Raw genomic sequence first — 21,640 nt, 5'->3', positions numbered from 1 at the left:
TATACGTATTTATGTGTGTTTAATTCAGAAATGTATCCAAAGATGAGGAACTGAATATCTCTGGATGATTAAAACAAGTTACCCATCTGGGAGTATGAATGTGAAATAAGTCTCAAATTAAATAAACATGTATATACTGCCCTCATGGGGCAGTAATATGTAGTTCGTTAAAATATAAGGAGAAAATGTATTGGACTCCTTGAAAACAGTTTATTCCTAATTATCCTTGCCAATAAAGAAACAGCACTGGTATGACGAATGACATAGTAAGTCATCTAAAAATCATTCATACACATACTTCCATCATACTTCTATGTGTGCCAAATCTCTTTCCTTGTTGGGGAGTGTTAACCTTGTATTCATGCCGATAGGTGTTGCAACTACTAAGTGACCTGAATCAAAGATTCCATACACAGGTAATTCAGAAGCTGATATTCCATGAGTAAATAAGTCAGCCTCTAAATGCCATTAAATAGTGTTCTTTTTTTTTTTTTGTCAAATTGCATTTTTACTGCAAATCTCTAAAAGTATAATTTATAAAAGGGAAAGATTAAAAGAAAATGACTTACAATAACACACACTGGGACTTCACGAAGAGAATATTCTGCTTTATTAGGAAGATCTTGATTGCCTACCAGCTCATAAACAGCAGGATAAGATAACAAGTTCACCAGTGCTAGAAAAGACTAGGGGGAAAGAAAGAAAGAAAACAGTCATTTAAATGGTTCATTTTTCTAACGACATCCATGGAAGAATAATTAAGGTAAAATTCTATAGCAGTATGACTGCAAGGGTTAATTTTTTAAATAAGCCTAATTAATCTGCATACATGTGAAATAAATACATATATGATAAATACAAAATAGTTAACATTAACAATAATCTATGAGTTGACAATACATAACAATTGTAACAAAACATACTTGAGTGTTGGAAAATGTTTTCATATATGTATCTCTTGAAATGTTTGGCTCTGAGAAAAAAATGAAATGATCCACCGTTCTCTTTCTTTGCATTTGTTATATCTGACATATAAGAAAATATAAGAGAATAATACCAAGGGGTCTGGGGAAAAAAGATAAATTCTATATATTCTTTACTTAGGTCACAAGTCCATCTTTATCCTTTAACTACATTCACTGTAAATACAACTAACCTAGTTATAGTTAATTTTTTAAAGCCATGGCTTTTCTTATCAAAATCAGCTCATTTTCTGGTGCAATCTTAACAAGGTAATCTCTCCATGAAATTTTTAAGCTCACCATCTCATTCTGTCTTATTAAAGACAACCTGAATATTTTTCTCAGGCACGTTTCATTTTTTGGATCCCCTATACAAAAGCATGCAATGGTTGCCCATCACTAAACATCAAATCTAAACTCCATAGCATGATTTTCAAGGCACTTTACAAATCAACACCTTTCTTCTCTTGAGTCTCAAAAGCCTCGTTTCCCATTATTCCTCAGCATGCAGTCAGGACTTCAGTCAATCAAATCTGCCTGTGGCCTCTTTCAAGTGAGTGCCGAACATACAAACTTTTCTTATCTACTACCACGCTTCTCCTGCCCTCTCACATACTCATTATCCCACTTCATAAACATTCAAAAATGGTCACATCATTTCTATCTAGAAGGCTTTCCAATTAAGTTAACTCGAGCCATTAGAAGCCCTATATTCTACCAATACTTGCACGTTTAGTTTGTACTGTATTAATTGTAATTATTTGTAACTATTACATTTTCTGCTTGCCTTATTAAAAAATTTTCACTAGACTCAGAAAATTTAAGAATCAGACAAATTCAGAATTTTCATTAAAATCAGAACATTGAGAAAACTAAAAAGAACAGTTCATTCAATCTCTCATTTAATAGATGAGAAAACTTGAGCACCAGCGAAGTAAAGTGATGTGTCAAAGACACAAAATCAGAAAGTTGGTCATAGAACTAATCTGTATTTTCTCATTTGCAGGCTAAGGTTACTCACTACAAATCACTGGATAATCTTCAGATGCCATGTAACAGATGCTATTTAACCCTTGCTGCATAGTCCTTGTTTGAGGACCTGGATAGTGGAGTCCATGTTACACCATCCCCCTTATCATACCAAATGCAATGTTATTTAACGACTACAGGAAATACTTTTAACAGACAGTTTTTAACAAACGCTGTGGTAGGATGAAAAATGAATTCACATCACGTTTTTTAAAGTTTCCTTTTTCCCCCCATAAATATTCCATAAAATGAAGATGAAATTTCTAACCAATTCTAAGAAGAAAATAATCAACAAATTCATGGTTTAAAGCTAATATCTATTTGGGTAGCACTAACATTATCATAAAGTAGAATAAATACATTTAATAGCTTAGTTGCCATTTACTGAATGCCTCTTTAAAGAGAACATTATGCTAAAAGTATGTACTATAGAGGAGGAAGAGAAAAACTGATGTCAAGGAAAAGATGTTTGAGGAACACGTCTGTTAATAGTACATAAAATGAACTGCAGGAAAACTATATAGGAAACCGCTCTAAAAATTCACGAATCACCAGCGTGTTGCCTAAAAAGATGATTAAAACAGATGTCAGAACAGTTTTATTTTTAATCTAATTTATCATAAAATAAAGCTAACACATGCTTTAGTTTGACTATGTAAATATTTCATAAATGTCCTTAATATTAATGTTAAGGTTCTGTAATATTAAGATGTTATAAGATCCACTAATACTTAGATACTGTCATAAATGTCTTTTATGTTTAAAAACATCTTTGTTATCTATTACAACCATGACAGATTACAAAAAACAACTTAATAAATGTCCTTTTTGACATTTGACATCATCCATAAAGATGTATGGTCTTTACAAATCACATATATCAATATTATATTAAGGGTTTTGTATTATTTACACATGAAGAATTCCATTCGTGTTTATGGACCCTCCCTACCTTCACATAAGAAATAAAACAATGTAAACCACATAATAGAATCATAACTTCTGATATGCTACTCTAAACTTATAAAGAACCCTAGGTGAAAACAATTCAGTAATTGTATTTGAACTAAAACGACCTAAACAAAATTTTAAAGAAACTTAAGATTTTAGCAGCTTGTTACTAGGAGAAACAAATCCACTTCTCACACACTAAGCATTTTTAAAAGACATTAGCAAAATTGTGATGTGTTGAGCACTTCTAGAACTCAAGAAAATATTTACAATGTAATCATTAGTTCCCAGCTAATATCAGATACTAATTATACTAAAATTTATATGAGCATAAAACAAAATTCTATTTCATCAATGATTTGAAGAAAATAATGGGGTTCTATGTAGTAATGATAAGAAAATTATGCAAGGTTAAATGTTTGATATATTTGAAGACTACAGCATAAAATTAAAACTAAAGCCAAGAACTTGTCTTAGGAATCAAAAATCCTTCAGGACGACAATGATGATCCATTCACTTATTTATTCATTCCAAATATTTTAATGCCAGCTGCTTATCAGCAATTGTGCCTGATGCTAAGCATAAACATAGGAATGACAAAACGGTCCCTGCCCTCAAGGACTCACAGTGTGGTACAGAATAAATACACAATTAGAGGATTTAAAATAGTGCCCGCAATGATCTGCTGGTATTGAGAAGAGTGGGAGGACACTGGGAGGATGACACTACACAGTAAAGCAGGGAGAAGTGAGAGACATGGCTGCCTGCAGAGGTAGCAGGCAGGTAGGCAGGAGGAGATGTGCTATGTGAATGACCTCTACCTTTATACTGTAGGAGAAAGAAGGAACTAATGAAGTGTTTTCAGAAAAGCAAAGGGAATTATATTTTATATTTTAGATAGAATACTATGAAAGAAAATGGTTGCAAGGGTAGACAAAATTGGGAGAAAAAATGGGATTTGGAAGTTCTAAGAATGACAAACATATCAGTTATAACCTACTATAACCAGAGATGTATTTTTAAAGTGTTAGAATAATCAGAAAGTGATTCAATGCAAGTTTTTTGTTTGTGATACTTTTAATTTAGTAGTTGATATGGCTAAACCCCAACTCTAATTGACAGGCTGAATTTGTAATTTTAGCTTTAATTAATTTAAATTTGCATAGTAACATGGGACCACTGTCTATCATATTACAAAGCTCAGCAATAGAGTAAAGGAAGAGTGTTGAGGGGACTGGAAGTACATTATTTAATGTACCTCATTATATAGTGTGCCCACATTATTGGTTTACACAATTAAAAGGACAGGATAAAATTAAATCCCAAAAGACAACAGAATCCCTAGGGAATATTTAGGACTACATGGTGCACACTAAGAATGTTTACTCCCATGAGTTACTATTACTAGATCTTCCAGTGCATAGCGTAGAGGAATATACAATTTTTTAAAGAGAAAAGTTAATTATTCATTTATAATGATATTACTAATTCAAAATGAATGAAGTTTAATAAAATCCCTGTAACCTTAAATTTGAATTAGAACTATTTCCTAGAGATTAAGAACTAATATTGTGTCACTTTATGTAAAATGTAAAAAACTTGTAACCATGAAGATTTGTATACCATTTGCTTGTCCTGAATAGTGTAGCTGTCATATATATTACCTCTAAGTATAAAATGAATCCCACTATGTCATAGTTTTCTTTTAAAGAGGCATATGTATTTGCAAGCCAAGAAAAATGTTTTTTTTAATGTTCTCTCACCTATTTGCAATTTCCTTTTTTAATTCTGAAAAGCCAAATATCTACCATCATTTTCTTTCAATCTGAAAAAATCCCTTTACTATGATTTAAAATGCAGCTCTGCCATAAATTATTTTCTTAGCTTTCAATTTTAAATTTCACTTTTATTCTTAAAGAATATTTTTTGCTAGAAATAACACAGACTGACTTGTTTGTTTTCCCCTTTCAGCTCATTAAAGACACCTGTTCCTTTGTCTTTTGGCCTCCACTGTTTCTAGAGAGATAGCAGCAAATTTATCTGCTGTTACCCTGTACTGTATGTAATGCATGATTTCCTATCACTTCATTCAAGATTTCCATTTTATCTTCAGTTTTCAGCAGTTTGTATGTTTATAATGAGACTTGCTGTGGTTTCTTTGTAATTTCATTCTTTGAACATTCTTCCCTGGGATTCATCGTTTCTTGATTTATAAGTTTTGATAAATTCAAAATTTTCTCAGATATTAATCAAATTTTTTTTCTGCCCCATTCTCTCTTGTATTTCTGGTATTCCAATCACACATGCTAAAAACCTTCTGATAATCTCACAAATCACAGAAGTTTTTCCAATATTTTTTTCTCTCTGTTCTTTAGATTGTATGTATATAAGTCTGACAATTAAGTTCCGGAACTTGTTGCAACACTGTTGCTAACCTTTTTTGACATCAGAGGGATTATTCATTATGAATTTGTACCAACTGGACAAACAGTTAACCAAGTGTACTATTTGGAAGTGCTAAAAAGGCTGCATGAAAAAGATGACCTGAAATTTTCACCAATTCATAGCTCTTGCATCATGACAATGCACCAGCTCACACGGCACTATCTGTGAGGGAGATTTTAGCCAGTAAACAAATAACTGTATTGGAATACCCTCCCTACTCACCTGACCTAACCCCCAATGACTTCTTCCTTTACCTGGAGATAAAGGAAATATTGAAAGGAAGATATTTTAATGACATCAAGGGTAATACGATGGCAGTTCTGATGGCCATTCCAGAAAGAGTTCCAAAATTGCTTTGAAGGGTGGACTACATACTAGCATCAGTGCATAGCTTCCCAAGGGGAGTACTTTGTGTGATATTCAACAATGAAGTGTGTAGCACATTTTCTAGGATGAGTTCACAAACTTAATTGTCAGACCTAGTTTATATTAATCTCAAGTTTATTGACTATTTCTTCCGTCATCTTTAAATTTCCATTAAGACCATCCACAGAATTATTTCAGAAAATAAAATACTTGGTTTAGAATTTCTTTCTGGCTTTTTTATACAGTTCATACTTCTTCACCATAATTTCTAATTTGTTAATTCGCTATAAGCATAGTGTCTTTTGCATTCTACTTACTAATAACTGCTTTAAAATCCTTCATAAATAATTCCAACTTCATCATTTCACAATCTCTATCAGTTGCCTTTTTTCTGGACTTTGAATTGAATTTCTCTTTTACTTTATATGTCTAATACTTTTGGATTGTAGCTCATACATTGTGCAGAATATGGTGTAGAAATGCTGGATTCTGTTGTATTTCCCAAAAGAGTGTTGATTTTAATTTAGTAGTTGATGTGGCTAAACCCGAAGTCTAAACTCGGCTTACTGTGGTAGAAGCATTTGATATCTGTTAAATTCAAGCGCAAAGTTCAGGAGATAATGACATATTTGGACAGACTATCTACACAGTTTGGAGTACCTTCTATGTTCCTCTCTCCTTTCCAGGCATCTCCTTGCCTTTTCCAGTTGCTGTAAGTCCCTAAATCTTGCCTTCTGGTTTTTACAAGTTTGTTAGAGTATGGATTTTTATCTGTGAAGTACCAACTGGTACTTGCCCTCAGGCAAAAATCTGTTAAATCCAGAATATTTAACAGTAGGATTATCTTCATCTGTATTGACTCCCCTCCATTTCTTGTCTATTTTTTTGCCATTCCAGTGCTTTTAAACAGTTGCTTTTCAAGTTATTTTTCCTGACTTTGTGTTTTCTACTAGAGGGAACTAGTCCACCATTACAGAAAGCAGAACATTTTTCTTTTTTCTTTTTATTTTGATTAATTTTATGACACCCTTTGAATGAAAATTTCCCAGGCTACCATAAAATCAAAGCCAGGAATCATCATTTCATTTTAGTAAAATTTGGAAAGCATGTTAAATATATAAAACCCATTGAATTACAATAGGACATTGTGTGAGTACTTAAGAGTTTTGTTTGCTTTGTTTCGGTTTTACTACATTACTCTAAATGATAGCACCTTCTTTCTGCCTACCCTTTCGTCAAATAATCCTAACAATTTTCTATTAGATTTGAATTCAAGGGGAAAAAAAGTCTTTGCTTTTTTTTTTTTTTTTTTCTTCCATCAACTGTTTTCAGTTTCAGGTTTTTTTGTGTGTTTGTTTGTTTTCTAACATATCTGGTGTGCATTACTCTTTATTAACAAACAAAAATTTTAGTAAAAAATATTATAAAAGAAAAACATCCTTCCAAAACTTAATTCCCAGAGAACACTGGTATTTCTATCATTCACTAAATTTATTTTAAAAATTAAAAAAAAGAAAAAGAAAAAATTAGAAATGAAAAAAGAGGAGGGAAAAGAAAAAATTAGGAAAGACTGCTGGATGTAACAGAATATAGATTAAAGTCTGGATAAAGAAATTTCTGAGAGATATACTTAAAATTTGTACACAATTAGATAAATGATTTCTTACCTTTTGACAGCTTCGGTCTATAGGATCCACTGGAGTAGATCTGGGATGGGTTACTCTAACATCATCTCTTCCACATTCCAGATTGGCCCATAATTCAGTTATAAGTGCATTAATAAACCCTAAGAAGAATTATTTTACATCATATTTATAGTATACTATTTCTTTGGATTATGGAGGCAAGATATAATTATCCCTCTGACAAGACTGGTCCAAACTGGTCAAAGACACATAAGAAATAACCTCTAACCTTGGTAGAAATTCTACCTGCTATTTTTTAATTTACTTTTATGATCTTCATTATCATAAAATTGTAGAATGATGAAACTCTTAGAAACTATTTTCCTGTAGGACTGAATTTTGAGTACAAGCTTTTATCCTCTGGCCAATAACTTCTCTCAGCATGTTTTCTGAAAAATAAGGTTTACACTTTACTCTGCAAATGAGCCAACAGTAAAAGGTAGGGTGTGGGGTAGAGAAGGTATTAGAATCAAGGGTAGAATCCAAAGAGTATATGCATTCCTTTATTCTAATTATTTTTATGTAATTCCACATACTTAGAACATTTTTCCAACTCATACAACTTTTGACTCAGTCGTCTTTAAATTCGTATGAGTCAGATATTATATATCTAAAGCGACTATTCAGTCTGATTACTAAATCTTTTATGAAGAATCAAATCATATGGAAACATGGAAAGCAGAACATCTAATCATAAAATCAGTAGTTTTTTAATAACATTAGAGCAGAAAGAGTTTCATAATAGAAAAAACATAGGCTGAGCCTATCAGGTTTCAAACTACAAATCTACCAGTTTATTAGGTGCATGTCCTTAGACAAATCCCTTGACTTCTTAGCGCATCAGTTTCCCCATGTGAAAACTGAAACAATAGTGCTACATTCAAGTATAAATAAGGTCATATATGTAGAGTTGTCAATATAGTATCTAAGACATTACAAGAACTCAAGAGTGTTAATCTTTCTTCCTCTGTCCTATGAAAAGTTGCCTTTAACTCTCTCATGAAAAGTTAGATACTATCAGGCTCAGAAGTTTAATGACTTAAACAACAAGAAAATCTGAGATTAAATCTAGTCTCCAAATACTGAGTACTACAATAAATTGGATTTCAGTCTAAATAGAAGAAAAAATAAGCTTAGGGCAACTTCTGCCAAGAAAAGTGTTTTAAAATACAAGTACAGATTAGTTCAGCCATAAAATATTTAAAATATGCTATAGAAAAATATTTTTATTTAACGAGAGAATCAATAGTGATTACTGATGTTATGATTCATCAACTCTAAGCCTTGAAAAATATAATTATAGCATCTCTATCAGAGATTACATCTTGTGTCTGGTTCAGGGTTCAGAGATAACCTTAAGATATGATGCATTAAATTCCCAATATTTGAACTTAGAAATCCAATCCATAGTGGATTATACACGCCAACTGCAAACTGCAAAGATAGTGGTGAAACATAAGAGGTGAGAGGGAAGCTTTTAAGAAGGAAAGAGGAAGAAAGGGAGTAAAAGGGTATGTCTGTGTGATAACTATTATAATTGTCCATTTTGATGCACATATAAGCCACTGAAACTGAGCATTAAGAAATCCTATCAGATGCAATTGTACTGAAAGAGGATGATATTCTTGATTTATAAGATGAAGGCAGCTTCTTAAAGCATCCAGTATTTCTTAGTTTAGTTCATTATGTGCCATTGTTCTGAGGAAAGCACCTAAGGAGGTATATTTTTCACAGGAAAAGAAAATTCCCAGTGGAATTTGATGGAAAAGATAAAAAGGAAACCCTATAACTTTTCTTTTACCTAAGGCCTAACTTCCTTACTCGGGTAATACCCTGATACTTGACCATGCCAATTAAATTTTCCATTTTATTTAAATAATTATAATTCTACTTAAAAGAAAAACTGACCTGAAGTCTGCAGTGCTCTTGCACCTGCTGCTGTTGATGCCACTTGTGTAACCAAAACGTCATAGCCAAACTTCTTATGCCTGCTGATCTAAACAACATAAATATGGAACAATACTGAGAAGCAGGTTAATGTTTTATTATATGTTACATGTAGAGTTACTGATTTTTTAAAACTAGAACACCACACATTCTTCCAAGTAAAGATAAGCGCAACAACATCAAACTCAGAAACTAAAACAATTAATGAGTTAATACTAATGTAATATTTTCAACAATCTTATTTCAGATTTAGGTTCTGGTCCCAGCCCTGAAACTAAGTAGCTTTTTGACCTTGAACAAGTCACTTCTTTCTCTAGGTCCAAATCTCTTCATACATAAAGTAAGGGACTTTGATCATACATAAAGTAGGTTTCTTACAACTCTAAATTCTATTATTATATTATTCTTTAGGTTGGTTCTTCAATAATAAATTTCCTCAGTAATAAATATATACTGACTGCTAGTTTTTTGAACTAGGCTTTTAAATAATCAAACAACTTTAAAAAGAACAATGGTATCTTCTTAAAAATGACAATTATTTTTAGAGGCAATTTTTGCCCCTAAGGAAGAGAAATATATATAAACACCAACAAAGAATGCTCATCATTAATGTACAGGTTTCTAAACAGTATTGTAGAAAACCTTAAATAATGTGTTATTATACAAAGAGAGTATTATACATATATTCATGGTAAAGTACAGAAGTATCTCTCTTAGCTGAAATCAGAATAAGTAGTAACAAAGACATTATAAAACATTCTTCCTTCTAGACTGGCTAACATCAGATTGGTTTATAAAACGTTTGACTTCTACACAGAGGTAACCATTTAGAATTTATATTTAGTCAATATTTCATTGAAAGGATCTGTTTCAATCAAATTTTTCAAAATATAAACTGTGCATTCAGTTTTAAGGGCAAAAACAAAATAGAGATAAACTAAAGGACTATGGGAAAGAATTAGATTAATTTCTTCAATTTTCTGCTGTTCGTGTCTTTATAATTTGAGTTCCATTTTCCATTTTCATTCTCCTTAACTTATCATCCATTAGTCCTACAGTTAAATGACATAGAAGTACAGTAAAATAAATTTCTATCATTTTGCCACTTGCCTTTCTCCATAAAAACTGAAAAAACACCTTACTCAATCACCCCCATTGAGTAAGGGGGTGCTGATTCAGGTATCAGTAGCCATAGGTGTTTCCCAGATTCATGCTAAATACTGAAAAGGCAGAGGCAGGGAAAACCCACAGAAAAGTTAGACATGCTTTACTAAACAAGAATCAGATTTCATGAACACGGTAAAATACAAATGTGAATTCTAGTCTTACTTCTGTAACTAGATGTGTAAACATAAGCAGATCATTTAACCAGCCTGCCTCTCTTTCTCTTCAGCAAAATTAAGAAAATGGCCTCATTGCTTTTTTAACAAGGTAACTGAGAATCTAAAATTTCAGAAGATGTTCTGAATAGCATAAAGCACCATTAAAGTATTATACTAACTTATAAGGTTATAGGTTACTGAGGTTCAGGGCACAATATCTTCTATTATAACCACCAGCATGGCACAACGGAAGACAAGATTGTTTTCAAATTTACGAATATAAAAAATAACATTGTAGTTGTAGGTGTATTACAAGGGTAAAAGTTGTGTCTGCATGATCTCAAGCATCTGAATGAGCAAGGAAAATGTCTTTGAATGGCTTGAATATTTCCAGAAATGTAAAAAAAAAAAAAAAGAAAAGAAAAACCCAAATGGGTATCTAGTACATAAGGAGATTCAAACTCACCAGCAGAGAAATTCAAATTAAAAAAGAAGTCTGAAAAACTTCTATACTTGGTATAGTTTGAATGTGTGGCCTTCCAAAATTCATGTGTGTAAATCCTAAGCCCCAAAATAGACAGTAGTTAAGTAGGGACTTTAGGAGGTGATAAGGTCATAAAGGTGGGGACTCCTCATAAATGGGATTAGTGCTCTTATATCATATCGAAGATCCCAGAGAGGTCCCTACCCCTTATGCCTTGTGAGGATGTAATGAGAAGTCTGAGAGTCAAAAGACGATTTTCCATTGACCATGCTGGCATCCAGCCTCCAGAACCATGAGCCACCCAGTCTGTGGTAATTTGTCATAACAGCCCAAACGGACTAAGACAACATACTACAAGAAACATACATATCCAAGGACATTACATATAACGCATTAGTGTGAAAGCTCAGGATAGGGGATGTATGCAGAGTGAAATGGAACTGCGAATCAGGAATGACAGGCGATAAAATTAATCAAGACAGAAACCTTCCATGGACTACTGAAAACAGTAGGCCATGAACTGAGACATGTAAATAAATTTTCTATACTTGAGGTCCATTTAAATAAAACCACGTATCTGTACAAACAAACTGAATATCATAAACCCATGAACTAATGTTCATATGTGTTATTTATAGAGATGGCCTGGGCCCTCCCTCAGGAACTACTTATTCTTCATAGGCAAAAGCAACTCTAAAAGTTACTTGTTTTTTATAGGCTCAAACAAAAAACAAAAAATTAGAATTCAAGACTAAGGAAAAACAAAGTAATATTTACAATCAGGTAACGTTAATAACACATCAAAATAACAAAATAATAACACATCAAAAAACAACACCTGTCAGAGACAAAGAAAACACTTCTAAAATCATACCTATGATCCTACAAAGCCCAGAAGTCTAGAGACTTTAACACCAAATAACTGACTATATGTCAATGACATCTGTCTTAGAAAGGCATATTACACTGTAAATTTCATTTAATAGTAGCAATAATAAAATCCCTCTACAAATAGCTTTGTTTCTTTTTAAATGTGAGGCCTACGTTCTCACTGACATGTACACTTAGACCCAACAGATTTTTCTCTTGGAATTCCACCCAATTTTTGTATATCCAGATGTTTGATATCACATTTATAAAACATCTGGATTAGCTGAAATTTTCAATTCCATCTCATTGTTTGCCACCCTGTAAATATAGCCATAGATACCAACATCAACTCACTAACGCTTTCTAGAAAAGAGTATCACGTTAAATATTACCATGCTGTATGGCTTTTTAACTGAGGTTTAATAACCTCTTCACGTGCAAAAAACAGAATGATGTTTTTAATGGCTTTGAAAGAAACAAAAATTCCTTCTGCCTATGGCAGATGGTAATTCATACCTGCAATTTGTTTGCATATCGGTTGAACATAAATGTCACACATTCGTTGATTGCACCTGTTCTTTGAAGAAGTAGTAGTCCTTTGGGGGTGGCAGCAAAATTTAGTAAATTATCTAACAAATTCTCTTCCCAAGCCATACTGAAACAGGTAAAAGAAAGGTATGAGTTTCTTTATTATACTCAAACTGAAAAGAAAATATTTCATCTTAATACTGCTAACAATTAAATTTAGAGTTCACATTGGTTGCAAAGTACTCAATCAATGTTTAAAAATATAATAAAAAACATATATTCCTTGATAGTGAATACGTTTATTCTTATATCTTATATCCCAATAATTTTCCTGAATGAATTAAATGTTAACTGTGTATGCCAGCATTTTTATTATACCTAGGTTCCCTTATCCATTCCTTAAATAAATTTTGTCTTCCTATTATAATTCTGCCGTGCCTGGATTTCCCAAGCACAAACTCTCCATCATATTGAAATGTACTTTCTTTTCACTTTAGAGTACCTATCTTCTGACTTTCTAAAGCAAATCAGGCATATTATCTTTATTTTAATAGGTTTTTAATTATACTTCTGGAGAATGACATGTTTTTTCTCAAAACATTTCTAAAAGGAAGACTAGTAGCATTCTCCAGAGAAATAAACTTGAAACAGTCAGATGACACAGTTAATAAAAGAGTCAGAGCTAGAAAACTAGAAACACAGGAAGGAATATGAGCTCTTTATTCTGAAGTAACAGAAGTAAGAGAAAACATACTACCTACTGGGTAGTAATCCTAGTTGTCTGAAAACAAACTGTGGGCGATTAAAATAGGTCAAAATCAAATGTTTATATACACAATGAAACTAAGTATGTGAAAAGTGTGCCTTTTCCCATCCCTCCAAGGAAGTTTCAGGTCTACTTGGGAACTTCTTTTAAGAGAGATGTGAAATCTGGGATTTTTCTGATTAAAAAAAAAAAAAAAAATCGACACATATCCCTCTGCACAAATCACACAGCAATGGTCAAAGATATAACCATGTTCAACTACAAAATAAAAATCACCATGGACAAAAAGAACAGAAGCCTAAAGAAGTGAGACTAGTTTTGGGGCAAATGTAGGCAATGGAAGCCAAATTTGTCTCCAACACAATATATAGCACTACAAGAGTCACATGTGAGATATAAAACCAGTACCAGACTCAAGACTGCATAGACTAGTAAAAATAATATATATTTAATTGAAATTAAAATTAATATATAATTTATATATTTAAAGAAAATATTATAAATAAACAAAATACATATACTATATGTATAAAACTGGGGCTTTTGACAAAGCATAAACTTAGACAGGAGAATACAGATAAAGCCTCATTTCCAGAAATGAGTTGATCAATTCATCTTCTAATCCTTTAATTGTATCTGTTTAATATCTCCATCATCACTGACAGGAGCCTTAATGCCAATACAATATTTATTTAAAACATGGGGTAAAAGAGAAAAAACATAAAAATGCTGAACAGGGAACAATGAACACAGAACTAGAAATTGGGAGAAATAAGGCAGGAAGGAGGAAAGTGGGAAAGGAAAAAAAGATTCTCATTTAAAAATGGACTTGCAATCAAACTTCAAATGCTATATGCAGCTAAGAGCCAGAAGAATCAATAGTCATGAAGTGAATTTATTCCAGCTGAAATAATTTTCAGAAATAATAATTTTAAAATAATCTTATTTCAAAATTCCATTAAAACTGTGAAAACAAAAAGGAGAAATGAAATTTAAAAATTAGATTTTTAATAAATAACAATTGGAGAGCTTGGAACTTTCCAATTGTTATTTATTAAAAATCAAAACAAAACAAAAATAAAATAAAACAAAACAAAAAAATAGCCATGTAAAAAGCTGATAGGATAAACTACTCTAGGCCATGGTCAACATGAGAATTACTGAATTGAATGATAAGTAGAAAAGAAACATTTGAGAAAACAAATGAGACATAGAGAATAGACTGAAAGGTTTCAATATGCAGTTAATAAAAAGTCTAAGAGAAGAAAATGGAAAGAATATTTGAAAAGAAAATAATAAGAATTTTCTACATTTGAGGAAAGACACCAGTCAGTCCAGGCTATAGATCAATAGAACAGCGAAAGTACTAAGGAGGATAAACTTAAATAACATAGAAACAGCAAACACCCCCCCCAAAAAAAAAAAAAATTAAAATCTATGAGAGAAAAAAGGTATGACCTATAAAAGTAAGGCAATTATATTGACAGATTTATCAGTTACTACTTATTCCAGAAGACAATGAAGTAATAGCTTCTAATTCTGATGAGAAATAATTGTTTATCAAAACCTTTATACCCAGAGAACTACTGTTTAACAGGGTTGGAGGGGCAGGGAGAGACAAGGAGAGGTTATATGTGTTGGCATCATACTAGTCTAGTTAATTGGCTCACATGGTTTTACACTCAAGTTTTACCAAACTACGAAGGAACAAAAAATGCCCATCTCATGCGAACTTTTCAATTAATACAAAATAACAAAAGATACTTGATTCTTTCCATGAAATCATTTAATTTTGATGACAAAAAATGAAATCAACAGCTTTGACTATTACCAAAAAGTCTTATTAAATCTTTTGTTCCAAAGACTTTAATATTTAATATTGGGGAAACCTCCTTTTCCCCCGGCATTAAGTTTCATATCTACCGTAGTATAATCCCCAGTTTAACACTGCTTGCCTCTCTCTACCTAATCACTTACTCCTCCCCATGGAAGAAGAACGGATACTGGAGATTTGGAAAATGACTTAAATAAGCATGCTTGGCTGAGCAATTCCTTTCCCCCAGTCGACTTCCTCTTTGTGCAGCCAACTGTAGGAAGCACCCATTCTGCTCTGTTCTCCTATGTAATTAAGTTTGATCTTTGTAAATTCTGCCTTAGAGGAAATCCTATGAGCATCCACTATTGATTGTGACAGAAGGGCAAATCTGTCTAATTCTTGAGATCAATCTTAGGAAGCCTGTTATTCAGTATTTTGATTTGCTTGACTTTCTTATCTCTTATTAATTGGTTCATAATTCAGGAGGAAAGGAGTGGCATATAACTTATTAGCTCCCTCAGACTGTACCATCAAAATTCTAAAAATATTACTGACAGTAAAACACATTAAGTACATTAATCACATTCCCCCTTCTAGCCTATTGACCACACTATTTCTTCTACCTGGAATAATGTTCTTCCATTAGACCATTAGTATCAATTTATTCGTTTTCACTTAGTTTAACAACTTTTAGGAAGATTTCTCTACAAGTTCATTAACAATGAACCCCACATGAACCTAATCATATAAATTTAGCATACTATCTCGCCATATTGTATTTATTTATTTGTATTCTACATTACACAATAAGCTCTCTGAGGTATACAGGTATCCTCAGAACTCAACAAAGAACTTCATCCAATAAATAGCTGAATGAATGATTATAAAATGAATGCATGAATGAAAACAAAAAGTGACAAATCATAGATTTCTAAAACAACAGATCTAAAAATTACCACAAAAATGAATTGCAGAAATATTTTTCTTACTCCTTAGTGCAAAGAAAAAAATGGAAGTTGATTTAAGTTTATGACAACTATCAGAAAAAAGTTAATTCCCTAAAAATTAGCTATAATTATTTGTTGAACTATTACACTGTTAAGAAAATACAAAAGGCTTTTTGTTTGACTGGTTGGTTTTCTTTCAGTTAAACTGTGACTACCTAAAAAGAAGTATTTGTTTTTGGATTTCTCTTAAGAATATCTCTTAAGATTCTTCTAAGTATTACCTTTTTAGACTATACCAGCACTCAACTAAGAAGAGAATCCAAGAACATATGTCAGATCTTCATTTTAAAAATACATATATGTATTTTCCCCATTAATCTGACCCCACGTCCTATTGATATTTGTGAAGAAATACGGAGAGACATCTAAATTAAAAATTGGTGTAAATACTGATTTAAATAATTTTCGCATGCCTAAATCTAATTAAAATGAATTCCCATGTACTTTGAAAACATATTTTTAAATATAAATGGACCTCGTTGCCATTTAAAAACACTTTTCTTCTACTGAATTCCTTAGTTAGGTTTCTAGTTTTAGCATTTGGTAATTTTCTAAATTTTCTGGAAATACAAAAAGACGTCAAGTTTCCTAACCCAAAATGTAAATACAGGATAAAGCAAGGATAATAACTATTGCTAGTTTTTTTTTTTTAAAGGTATAAATATTATATGATCTCTCAAGTTCCTCTTAGGTATAATTTTCCTTGATCCTATATGTATACATTTACCTTCCCATAAAACATTTTTGCTACAGTATTCTACTACATTCTCATTTTAACATTATTTCAGCAAATGTGAAAAAAAAAGCAGATGAGTTAATCAATTGTACTTACATGTTTTGGGATTCCTGGCTTACTGAAGACAAAGAATCCGAACCCTCTACTGGAGTAGGAATTCTTTCTGATAGCAAACTTGTCTAAAATATAACAGATTGATTTACACTATTTTTTTTGTTTACTGATAAGACCGCATGCTACATTTTTATATTTGATCTTTAATGTAACTAAAATTAAGTGATCTTCAAAAGTTAGATTCAGTTCTTAATTAAATATCATGTAAAGTATTTCATACAGTGTATATTGAGGGGAAAAAGACAATCCATTAATATATACTATATTCGACTACTGCTACATTATGATCTCCAGAGTCCATAATAAAAAATCCAACTACCAATGAAAATTGCTCAGAAATAACTTCCAAAGAGGAACGTCAGTCTATGCAAAGATAATTTACCTAAAGCCTCTCCTACCATATTTCCCCAAAAATAAGACCTAACTGTAAAATAAGACCTACCTTAATTTTCAGGATGACATCCCCCGAACATAAGTCCTAATGTGTCTTTTGGAGCAAAAATTAATATAAGACCTGGCCTTATTTTCAGGGAAACACGGTACCAGAAGAAAAGACTTTGTAGTGCCCACTTAGGTCCTAGAGATGTGTCCTAGTAGAAGAGGAGGTACTAAAGTCATCCTGTGCCAAATTAAAAAGCATCATGTCTCCTAGAGCACAGTGATGCTAAAGAAATCATATTTGCCCTCAGTAAAATATTTTAACTGCAGTATGACAGACACTATAATCGTGGCTATATTTCAAATAAAGATTTGCAGGGAGAAAAAGAAAAATCTGGAAAATATTTACCTTCTTCCATGCCTTTGCTATAGATTCATGCAAACTATAAGGAATTAACAACTGCAAGCCTTCACATGTACCATATATTTGGCGACACGCAGAAATAAAAGCTCCTGTAACCACAGGCAACATTTCCGATCCAGAAAAAATAGAAATATCTTCATCAAGAAGTTTTTTTGAAAACTGAGCAATTATATGAGCACCTGTGGAACTAAAAGATGATACCGAAAGTTGAATCCCAGGTTATGAAGCATGACTTTATAAAACCCTACCAAAAAGGCTAGCCTGACCACAAAGTCCTCATTTGTTTGGCTTCCTTTTAGTCCTCCTCTAGCTTTTCTGACATATCAACATGCTGTTCTCATCCATACGCAGCTGTCTAATACTGAGAGTATTTCCAGTAGAATAGAGGAAAGAATATAAAGATAGGAAAAGCAAAAAATCTTATACACTTTAAAGGTTATGGACACAATGGGTTCAGGACCATGTGTCACCACTTTGCTTGATTTTTATAGTGAAAGCATAACCCTGAGTTCTACGTTCCTAGCACTTGTTACACATTCCCCGGACTATTAACCAGAATTAATTCCCCCTATCTTAGAATATGTGCATAATTGTTTCAAAATATACTAAATGAAGTTTAAGATTACTTTGAGGATTTTTGTTTTTGACTGTGGAATACATCCCGCCAGAAATGTTTGATAGAATTAGGTCACATGAAATAATTGTTTTCACTGCATGTATATGTCACTAACTTGATTGTTTAGTAGTTAAGTTCACTGATTTCCATTTGTTTATATTTTTTTTAATTTGACTTTTTATTTTTGATTAAACTTTGTTTTACGTTTAGTATTTAAAATAGCTACATGATCCCAGAGTTAAATTTAGGTTGCAAATCTAGGTTACAATCAAGGTATAAGCCCAGATGTATCACATCAATAACTCCCAATCCATGGAATTATTCTCCCTTCCTCTAAAACTATTTTCATTACTTTTCAGTTTATCCTTCCATCATTCCCTTTTGAAGATACACATGATTTTATTTATTCAAGAAAATGGAATACTCTAAATATCAAACTTTTTTTACATAACCTTAAGGGTAACCAGTCAAAAAAAGTCCAGAACTGAAACATATACTGTAATAAAAGAAGAAACAGAGGGAAACATCATAGAACACCACCACACAGAAATAACAGACAACAACAAAAAGGCAAAGAAACAATGGAGACACAGCCTTACCAGAAAACTAAAGATAGAATGACAGGAAATCCTCACATATCAATAATCACCCTAAATGTAAATGGACTGAACTCACCAATAAAAAGGTACAGAGTAGCAGATTGGATGAAAAAACTAAACCCAACCACATGCTGTCTCCAAGAGATACATCTCAGCTACAAGGACAAGCATAGACTCAAAGTGAAAGGGTAGAAATTGACACTCTAAGCAAATCATACCCAGAGAAAATCAGGTATAGCCATAATGATATCAGATGAAACAGATTTCAAGGTGAAAAGGATAACAAGAGACAAAGATGGACATTTCATAATGGTAAAGGGGACTATGAAACAAGAGACATAACAGTCATCAATATTTATGCCCCCAATCAGGGAGCACCGAAATATACCAAGCAACTACTGACAGAACTAAAGGGAGAAATTGACCAAAACACAGTTATACTAGGGGACTTAAATACATCATTGACAGCTATGGATAGATCATCCAAACAGAAAATAAATAACGAAATAACAGCCCTAAATTACAAATTAGACAAAATGGACATAACTGACACATATAGAGCACTTCATCCTAAAACATCAGACTATACATTCTTTTCTAGTGTACATGGAACATTCTCAAGGATAGACCATATATTGGGACACAAAATCAGCCTCAGTAAATTTAAGAAGTTTAAAATCATACCAAGCATTATGCTCTGATCACAAGGCTTTGAAATTGGATATCAACCGCAAAAAGAAAACAGGAAAAAACACAAATACATGGAGATTAAACAATATACTTTTAAAGAATGAGTCAAAGAAGAAATTAGAGGAGAGATCAAAAGATACATAGAAACAAATGACAATGAAAATATATCCTACCAAAATTTTTGGGATGCAGTGAAAGCAGTTTTAAGAGGGAAATTGATATCATTACAGGCCTATCTCAAGAAACAAGAAAAATCCCAATAAATAACCTCATGTTACAACTTACAGAACTAGAAAAAGAAGAACAAGTGAAATCCAAGGTTAGCAGAAGAAAGGAAATAACAAAAATCAGAGCAGAACTAAATGAAATACAGAACAAAAAGACAATAGAAAAAATTAATGTGACAAAGTGCTGGTTCTCTGAAAAGATTAACAAAATTGACAAACCCTTGGCTAGACTCAGTAAGATAAAAAGAGAGAAGACACTAATTAACAAAATCAGAAATGAAAAAGGGGAAGTTATCACAGACACCACAGAAATACAAAGGATCATCCAAGAATACTATGAAGGACTATATGCCACCAAATTCAATAACCTAGAAGAAATTGACAAGTTCTTAGAAACATATAGCCTTCTAAGCCTCAACCATAAAGAACTAGAAAATCTAAACAGACCGATCACCAGTAACGAAATTGAGTCAGTCATCCAAAACCTTCCCAAAAGCAAAAGTCCGGGACCAGATGCCTTCACTAGTGAATTCTACCAAACATTAAAAGAGGATCTAATACCAATCCTGGTCAAACTCTTCCAGAAAATTGAAGAAGAGACAGTACTCCCTAACTCATTTTATGAGGCCAACATTACCCTGATACCAAAACCTGGTAAGGACAGCACAAAAAAAGAAAACTACAGACCAGTATCTCTGATGAAAACAGATGCAAAAATCCTAAACAAAATTCTAGCAAATCGAATACAACAATGCATTAAAAAGATTATTCATCACGACCAAGTGGGGTTCATCCCAGGGGCACAAGGATGGTTCAACATCCACAAATCCATCAATGTGATACATCACATAAACAAAATAAATGACAAAAATCATATGATTATACCAATTGATGCAGAAAAAGCATTTGACAAGATACAACATCCATTTATGATTAAAACACTTAATAAAATAGGTATAGAAGCAAAATACCTTAACATAATAAAGGCCATATATGACAAGCCCTCAGCTAATCTCATAATTAATGGTGAAAAACTGAAGCCCTTTGCTCTATGTTCAGGAACACGACAGGGCTGTCCCCTATCACCTCTGCTTTACAACATAGTGTTGCAAGTCCTTGCCAGAGCAATCAGGCAAGAGAAAGAAATAAAAGGCATCCAAATTGGGAATGAAGAAGTTAAATTATCACTCTTTGCAGATGACATGATGCTATATATAGAAAACCCTAAAGACTCCACCAAAAAGCTATTAGAAACAATCAACGAATACAGTAAAGTTGCTGGCTACAAAACAACGTACAAAAGTCCATTACATTCCTATATACTAACAATGAAATCTCAGAAAAAGAAATAAAAAAAAACAATTCCTTTTGCAATTGCAGCAAAAAGAATAAAATACCTAGGAATAAACTTAAGCAAGGATGTGAAGGACCTATATGCTGAAAACTATAAGACATTTTTGAAAGAAATTGAAGACACAAAGAAATGGAAAGACATTCCGTGCTCATGGATTGGAAGAATTAACATAGTTAAAATGGCCATATTACCCAAAGCAATATACACATTTAATGCAATCCCCATCAAAATCCCAATGGCATTTTTTAAAGAAATAGAACATAAAATCATCAGATTTGTTTGGAACCACAAAAGACCCCGAATAGCCAAACCAATCTTAAGAA

At 32.4% G+C, this 21,640-nt stretch overlaps 1 protein-coding gene across 1 annotated transcript in view; it reads right to left on the bottom strand.

The window, feature by feature from the left end:
* TBC1D32 (TBC1 domain family member 32) overlaps nt 1-21,640 on the bottom strand; it is a 182,894-nt gene that overhangs the window by 100,301 nt on the left and 60,953 nt on the right. Inside the window, exons 18-23 of the mRNA XM_088795491.1 lie at nt 17,817-18,018; nt 17,012-17,094; nt 12,579-12,717; nt 9,348-9,435; nt 7,422-7,540; nt 570-686 (exon numbers count right to left, since the gene is read on the bottom strand). Coding sequence (XP_088651617.1) covers nt 570-686; nt 7,422-7,540; nt 9,348-9,435; nt 12,579-12,717; nt 17,012-17,094; nt 17,817-18,018 — 748 coding nt within the window. The remainder of the gene's footprint in view (nt 1-569; nt 687-7,421; nt 7,541-9,347; nt 9,436-12,578; nt 12,718-17,011; nt 17,095-17,816; nt 18,019-21,640) is intronic.

This window comes from Rhinolophus sinicus, chromosome 2, assembly GCF_057876585.1.
Source record: "Rhinolophus sinicus isolate RSI-liver-muscle chromosome 2, RSI-T2T, whole genome shotgun sequence".
Taxonomy (NCBI): Eukaryota; Metazoa; Chordata; class Mammalia; order Chiroptera; family Rhinolophidae; genus Rhinolophus; species Rhinolophus sinicus.
Note: the sequence above shows the minus strand (reverse complement) of the source record. Positions and strands in the feature narration are given on the sequence as shown.